We start from the raw sequence: 7,398 nt of genomic DNA, 5'->3' as shown, positions 1-7,398 counted from the left end.
AGACAAAACTCCACACAGGGTGAAAGTCGACAACAAACTAAATATTTTGGCACTTTTTTTTTGTTGTTTTTTTTTAAAGGCATGTTTACACTGAACAAAAATATAAACGCAACATGCAACAATTTCAAAGATTTTACTGAGTTACAGTTCATATAAGGAAATCAGTTAATTGAAATAAATTCATTAGGCCCTAATCTATTGATTTCACATAACTGCGAATACAGATATGCATCTGTTGGTCACAGATACCTTAAAAAAAAAAATAAGAAAGGTATGGGCGTGGATCAGAAAATCAGTCAGTATCTGGTGTGACCACCATTTGCCTCAAGCAGTGCAACACATCTCCTTCGCATAGAGTTGATCAGGCTGTTGATTGTGGCCTGTGGAATGTTGTCCCACTCCTCTTCAATGGCTGTGTGAAGTTGCTGGATATTGGCGGGAACTTGAACACGCTGTCATACACGTCGAGACACAAGCCTTTTTGATAATGATATTTCCCCTCTGCTTTTCAACTGCATGTAGGTAATATACTTTATATGCATAATGTAACGGGTTGAGTAATGCTATAGACACTATGGATTAGTTACTTTTTAACACCAACCACTTTTACATGTATTGCACATGTTTTATATTGTAGGTTCATTTTGCAAAAAAAAAAAAAAACATATAACATCTGTTTTACTTGATATTCTTGCTGTGTTCAAACCAATCAGTCATTTCTAAGCTGATCTTGAACATTTCCAGGCAGCTCAGTACTGTATTCTAGACATCTTAGTGGTGTCCCAAACTGTGCAGATATGTCACCATACCCACACAGCTTGGAACTTTCAGAATCACCGTCTGACTCCATTGACAACCAATGACACATCCCAGGGTCTTCAAATATGATCAGAAATCTGCACACCTACCTGTTTAAGGGCTCTTGGCTTTGCCTTGATGTGCAGATATTGGGCATTTCTTTTAACACCCTGTTGTGTGTTATTGCTTTCATATACACATCTTAACTCCTTAACATATTGTCCAGTTTTTATCTTCCTTTGTTTCCTCATTTTTTATCCATTTCCCTGAATAAAAGTTAACTGTGGCTAAATGTGAAAGAGCATCGTAAAAGCACACTGAATCGTGGTAAATGTAGTCATACTAAAATATTTTTTTCTCGAGCGTCTTCTGTAAAATGCTAAAGAATTGTAAAAGACAAACAAATGCAGTTTATCATGGTTGAGCACGGGATGTACAGTATAACCATGGGCAAAACAACACAAATGAAACAAAAATACTGCGAAAATGTGTATGTAAACGTGCATATGGGGTTTTTGCCCTTTTCTCCAAATATTTTATTTTTCATTGACATTATTTTGGTATTTTATTACTGAATTCAATCAAAAGTATGGCACTGCCATTTACATAGCTAAGGTCTAGATTAAATAAAAATTAGGGCAGTTATAAAGTATAGCTATGGTAGCAACACTGATTTAAATTAAGGACCCTGATTTATTTTTTTTTTTTAATGAAATACAACAGATGATTACAAATAGTTATTTTGTAGTGTTGGTGCTAAATAGCAAAAAAAAAATTCTTTACATATCCTATGTGAAATTCTAAAAATGACAGTATTTTCCTCTACTGTAAACGACTACTCCTTAAAATAAAGCAGTCAGCATCATTAATGATAATACTGCAATACAATCTGTGCAAGACATTGTTATGTGCATACAATATACTCCATGTGTCACACGTCACGTACGTTACTGTAAGAACCTTTATGCTGCAACACTTTAAAAGTCCTTGGATGTCATGTTCCATATTGTTTGTCCTGTAAATTACATGCCACTGTTTGTTATCATATCTTGTCATTGTCAGTTCAAATCAGTACAACTCAAGCTGAAGGATTCATTGTAAACAATCAAAAATAATGTGTTATAAAAGAATGCTATAATTAGGCAGCTATTAATAATGATAATAACAGACTACATAAACAGGTTTATGAGACTGTGACAAAGCGTTACACAGGTCCTGTATAATTAAAATGCCACAGTAATCAACTGTAATTCCTTATTTACTCATATTAAAACCTGTAACACATTATTAGATCATTTATAAATGAATCCTTAAACTAGGTAGAGTTTGATATACAAAATCAATGTAAAGAGTAAAAGCGGTTTAGAAAGCATGGTAAATGAGTTGACAAACCATCACATTTTTTGTTACATTCAAAAGACAGCAGCTATTTTCTTAACTTGATCAGAGATGATGTCATTTTCATTATAAAAAAAAAAAGTGAAAAAATGCCTTTCCTGTTCAACACTGCGGTAAACAACCATTCACAACAATTGCATCTGCTAAAAGAATGTGGGGCACTGTACACATTGGTATGCATCAACGTAGGGAACAGAGAATCTGGATTTGAAGCCTAGCAAAGGAAAACATCTGACTAACATCATAAAGCTCTTTCTTATTCTAGCAGGAACCTGGTGCAGATCACAGACATACCAATTGACACAAAGAATGTCAAGCCCTCACTTAATACAAGTCACTGACCAGAAATAATACATAATAATATAGATTTTTTTAAACTTATTTTTCTTGAATGTGAAATGAGAGTTACAGAGTTCAACTGCCAGTTAGGCAATGGCTGCTAGTAGGAATATGCGTTGATATAATAGTCAAAGCTGTATACCTGCTTAATATAATAACTGATACACTACCTTATCAGACCTTCATCTTGGAATTGCATGAAACCCACAGCACTGTAGTTTAAAAAAACAGCTGAGCAACAGAGTACCGTCTGAATCACTTTAGAAAAAAAAAAAAAAGAACAAATTCTAACACCACTTGAGACCTTAGGGGACTGGTGTAATAAATGTGGTTGACATATTCAAATTTTAAATTGCAGTAACATTGTAGTCTCAAACAAACACATTGCGCCAGCAGTACCAAACAACCACACTAGCTATTTCAATAATGCTTGATTGACTACTCCACTAGGACACACCGAATAAACCTTATCTCTTAATTGGAAGTCTACACAAGTAGTTTTTACAGAAGCATACAAAAGCTTAGTGAATCTTTGTACTTTCTTAAAGCACATACTATACGGTGTTCAGTGCTGTGCGTCAACAGAGTAAATGTTTCTTGCAAAAGATGGAAACAATTCTGTGGTTAGTTACCCACCCACTATTTATATTTAAAATATAAAATCTGTTATTTTCACCCTTTACCCCTTGACTTATGCCTTTCATGTTTAAAATAATAATAATTTAAAAATCTATTAAATATATTACGAGTTATAACCAACAATTTGAAAAAAACATTAAAACAACAGCCCTACTTAAAGGGAAAGGTTAGCAGAACTGAAATGTAAATGTAACTATAACAGGACCATGTCATAGGGCGCTTAAGAGACACGGTTTCAAATGAACAATATTACACATGGAACTATCTTAAACATATTGTAGGCTTTGTTATCTACCGTAACAAAACAAAATTACAAAAAATAGGTTTCTGACTGCATTTTTTTTGCAAGACTGCCTTTTTAAAGGCTGTACGCTGAACAGTACTTGAGGTTTCAGAATGCAAGGATTTTAACTCAAAAGAAAAAAAAAAACAATCTTAGAAAGCTTCTGCAGCCTCTAAAACTGACTGAAAGAAAGTTGCCTCGCCTTATAAGGTTACTCTGCAACTACAGGTTTACATAAAGAGACAGCCGAGCACCCTGGCTCCCCACTACAGGAGCGGCAGGAGAGCCCTGATGGGTTTTGTGCAAAATGACATGAGGCAGGCTTGTCTGCTTGACAGACTAAGTGCAAAGGACTAAGTGTAAGGCTGTGAAAAGAAACGCCTGCTCGCTGTCCACTCATTTGGCATGTTGCAGTGTAGGAGCCACGGGCAGCCGGCACACAAAGCATGTCGTGGCTTCCTTCCCTTCCTCCCCTCAGTCTGTGTCTTCCTTTGGGTCGTCAGGACTCTCTGTAAACCCCCTGAAACACACAACAAAAATTCACTTCTTACTTCCTGAAAGCAGGCAGCATGATAAGCTTTGATGTCTTTCATTTCTTACTCTCTATGTTCTTGTCCGTTTGTCTTTGGATCAGAACTTGAAGGATAAAATTGAATCTCCAACACCCTCTTACAAACTGACAGCCTCCTTTTTTATATATTTGTTGTGACCAATTGCTGTATTTATGTTCCCTCACCTCAGCTATCCTCTCAACAGTTCAGAAGACCTGAAGGACAGCGCTATTTTAAAAAGGGTCTCTAGCAGATGTTCGTGTTCAAGGGCATTGCAGGTTGCAGGTATATGGAAAACTGCAAAGTGGTAAGTATGTAATTCAGTATGTTAATGTAATATTATTCAGCAAGTTTCACTTTACTTTATGAAGCAAAAAGCTAAAACTTTTGGCCATAGCTGTAGTTCTCTATTTGGTGTTTTTTCCTTCCAGAAAAAAATTTGCTAAGGGGATTGTAAATGTATAATGTTGTGGGCATTTTGTCCTTGCGGTGGCATGCATTTCAAACTGTGTTTGGTTTTAATAGCACATTCATTAAAAATAATTTGCAAACTAATCTATTTTGAGCCGTACAAAACTATTAAAGGTTACAAACTGTTAGCCTACTCAAATATTCATGAAACACAAATTATTTTATTCAACACTGTTGTACAAGCAATACAGCATTTTAAAGTAAGTTAGTATTCCTACAGACCCATTTATGAGATACATTATGGCTTTGGGGTTCCCAGTACTCCTGTATTTCTGAAACACCTAAACGCTTGCAGGCATTTTAAAATTAGCATCTAGAAAAATCAAGGAAGAACTTCCAGCAACAGAATTAATAATTGACTTAATTGGGTCTCCTGACGATTCCCTTCCATGAAGTTTTCATCAGCTCTCATACATACTAAATTCAATTTCTATTTTCCATGGACTTCCTCTAACTGAAGAATTGAGGGGTGTATTGGAAAAACGTGATAATCCACAATTTAAATTTCCCCTGATCAACTGTCCCTAGTGGCCCTGCTGTTTGTCTCCCTGTCTTACCTGTGTGTGCTCAGAGGCCAGGCTGCCTGCACTGGGGTGGCCTGGGAGCTGCTTGGGCTCATAAGCATGGCGCTGTAGATATTGGAGGCCACCACCAGGATGCAGAGCAGGATCGGCCCCATGATCGCTCCTTCCAGGCCCAGGTAGTAGGCTCCTCCCGCCACCGCCAGACCCGTCAGATAGGGGTGCCCTCCGCTGACAGAATCAACAAGAACAAACACAGATTACTTAAACCCTGTCCAGCAGGGAACAGAAACTGAGTTGTAAACTGAACGTAATTTTTTCAAGGGGCAGCTTGAGTGTGCCAATTAAGAAGAGGCAGCTGCAGCAATCCCATACATACAATATTATCAAAATTGCAGCAGCAGCAGCAGTCAGAAGTCCACTAGACATATATGCAAGCTTTGTGAAAACAGCAACTAGATCATTTGGCCTACAGCAAAGCCCTGGACTTTATATTCTCCTGGTACAAGAGTGTTAAACCTCAGTGGTAACACTCCATGTTTGAGGGTCAAACCCAACAGTCTCAGTATTAAAAGAGCTCCCTGGTTTCTGGACAATTAAATTCTGGGAGACGGCCTGGAGCGAGAGTTGTGTTTAGCGACTCTCGTACCTCCAACCAGACAGCTCCCACAGAGAGGCCGGAAAACACCAAGCATGAAATAATAACCGTGCCATATGCTGGAGAATTCCATGCAGAGGTATTCACTTCTGAAACACAGCATGGAGGGCACACCTCTCATCTAACCTGCTTTAAAACATTGCTTTTCCTAAAAAGACCACTTCTAACAGTACTACAATTAGCCTTAATCACCTTCAAATTGCTTTTTTTTTGTTGTTTTCTGCTGCTTCAATGTCAAATTTGTAAGACACTGAATCAAGCAGAAAAACAGAAAGTCACTAATGAAGGCACTAGCTGAAATTGTCCGACTAGTTGATCTTTTACTTCGATATTTAGCAGGATTAATAGCTGGCTTTAGCTAAATTGACCTAAACTCTTAAATGCAGATTCTCAAAGCTTTGTCTTTAATTTCCTCATTCCAAAAAGACGTGTAAAACTATGACCCCCCACGCCATGTTATATCATACTATATTTTACTATAGAGCAAATGGAGCCTATAAAGTCAAAAGGTCAAAAAGCTTGAATTTTTGGGAATGCTTTTCAGTACTGGAGCAAGATAACTCACAGAGCCCTTCAGATAGACAAAGAACATGATACACATCTAAGAGAAAGGTTAAACACTACAATTACAAAACATCCAAATGCCAGTTCTTTAGATGTGGGGGAGTGGTTTTATTGTACAGCAGTAACAACGGATTGACTGATTCTGCCTCTTGTAAACACAGTTCTCTTGGGTCCGTTGTGACTGTGGCTCCTGTCCAACACGCTGCATTATGCTTACCCAGATATATCGGAGTAGATGGCCGTGTCCACAAAGTAGGTTGGTAACAGATGGAAGACCAGAAGCAGCACAGCTTTGACACTCTCTCCCTGTGCGAGCCACAGGTCCAAGACTGCCGGCAACGCTGCCCAGTACGTCCCCAGGAAAGGAACAGCTCCCAGGATAGCAGCCATGGCTGAAACACAAACACAGGCAGCTCGGTACCATCTCCACTGCTGGAGACAAAGGATCAGACCTGTTTCTTCTGTTACAGAACTAGCATTGTGAAAACAAGGGAAAGCACGGGTATGACAAAGAATGTTAAAAATTGTGCTTTCACTGCAGCTTTTTTGACTGAGTCTCCTTTCTGACGCGATCCTGCTACAGCATCTTAATTTTTATGTTAACATACGTGGTACCTGCAGGTGCTGGAAAATTTATGTTAATTACAAGTTAACTTAATTAACACCCCTGTTTTTGATTCATGTAAGCTTGTACTGAAGGTCACAATTATAACCATGTCAGTTACAGCAACACCAAGGGGGAGGAAGCTTGTGTTTTTGCACCTTATGTTACCTCTGGTGAGCAAATAAGAGCACTAACCAGATCTGGTTTTTAACAAGCTGGAGTGCACAGAAAGGTATTCTGGAAGAATGTAGTAAACACTTACATCAATCATATTGTAACTGAAAACTGTTTTAATTTTTGGAAAACTAAAGAGTAAGTAGCTTCATAATACATTTGATTGTTGCTTTACCTATATGATGTTTGCAATAATTCTTATAGCAATTACACAAATATTATGTATTTTGTTTTAAACAACTGATAACAACTGTTAATGTTCTTTGACTGTTAGTCCCTTCTAGTTGTGTGCCATTGACATCTGTAATGTAGGCTAGATCACTAGCCTATAGTTTACATGCAACTAGAACTAAAGAGCAGCTCCTAAACTTGGGTGAAAGCACCTTAACATAGACTTG

At 37.7% G+C, this 7,398-nt stretch overlaps 1 protein-coding gene across 2 annotated transcripts in view; it reads right to left on the bottom strand.

The window, feature by feature from the left end:
- Positions 1-392: 392 nt before the first annotated feature.
- Positions 393-7,398, bottom strand: part of LOC121312954 (transmembrane protein 245-like) — a 38,424-nt gene continuing 31,418 nt past the window's right edge. For both annotated transcript variants that reach the window (XM_041244963.1, XM_041244964.1), the window contains 3 exons: positions 6,440-6,614; positions 5,037-5,231; positions 393-3,977 (listed from right to left, as the gene is read on the bottom strand). In XM_041244963.1, the coding sequence (XP_041100897.1) occupies positions 3,932-3,977; positions 5,037-5,231; positions 6,440-6,614 (416 nt within the window). In that variant the 3' untranslated portion in view covers positions 393-3,931. The remainder of the gene's footprint in view (positions 3,978-5,036; positions 5,232-6,439; positions 6,615-7,398) is intronic.

This window comes from Polyodon spathula, chromosome 3 (genome assembly GCF_017654505.1).
Source record: "Polyodon spathula isolate WHYD16114869_AA chromosome 3, ASM1765450v1, whole genome shotgun sequence".
NCBI classification, from domain to species: Eukaryota; Metazoa; Chordata; class Actinopteri; order Acipenseriformes; family Polyodontidae; genus Polyodon; species Polyodon spathula.
The sequence above is the reverse complement of the archived record's forward strand: the minus strand, read 5'-3'. Positions and strand labels throughout refer to the sequence as shown.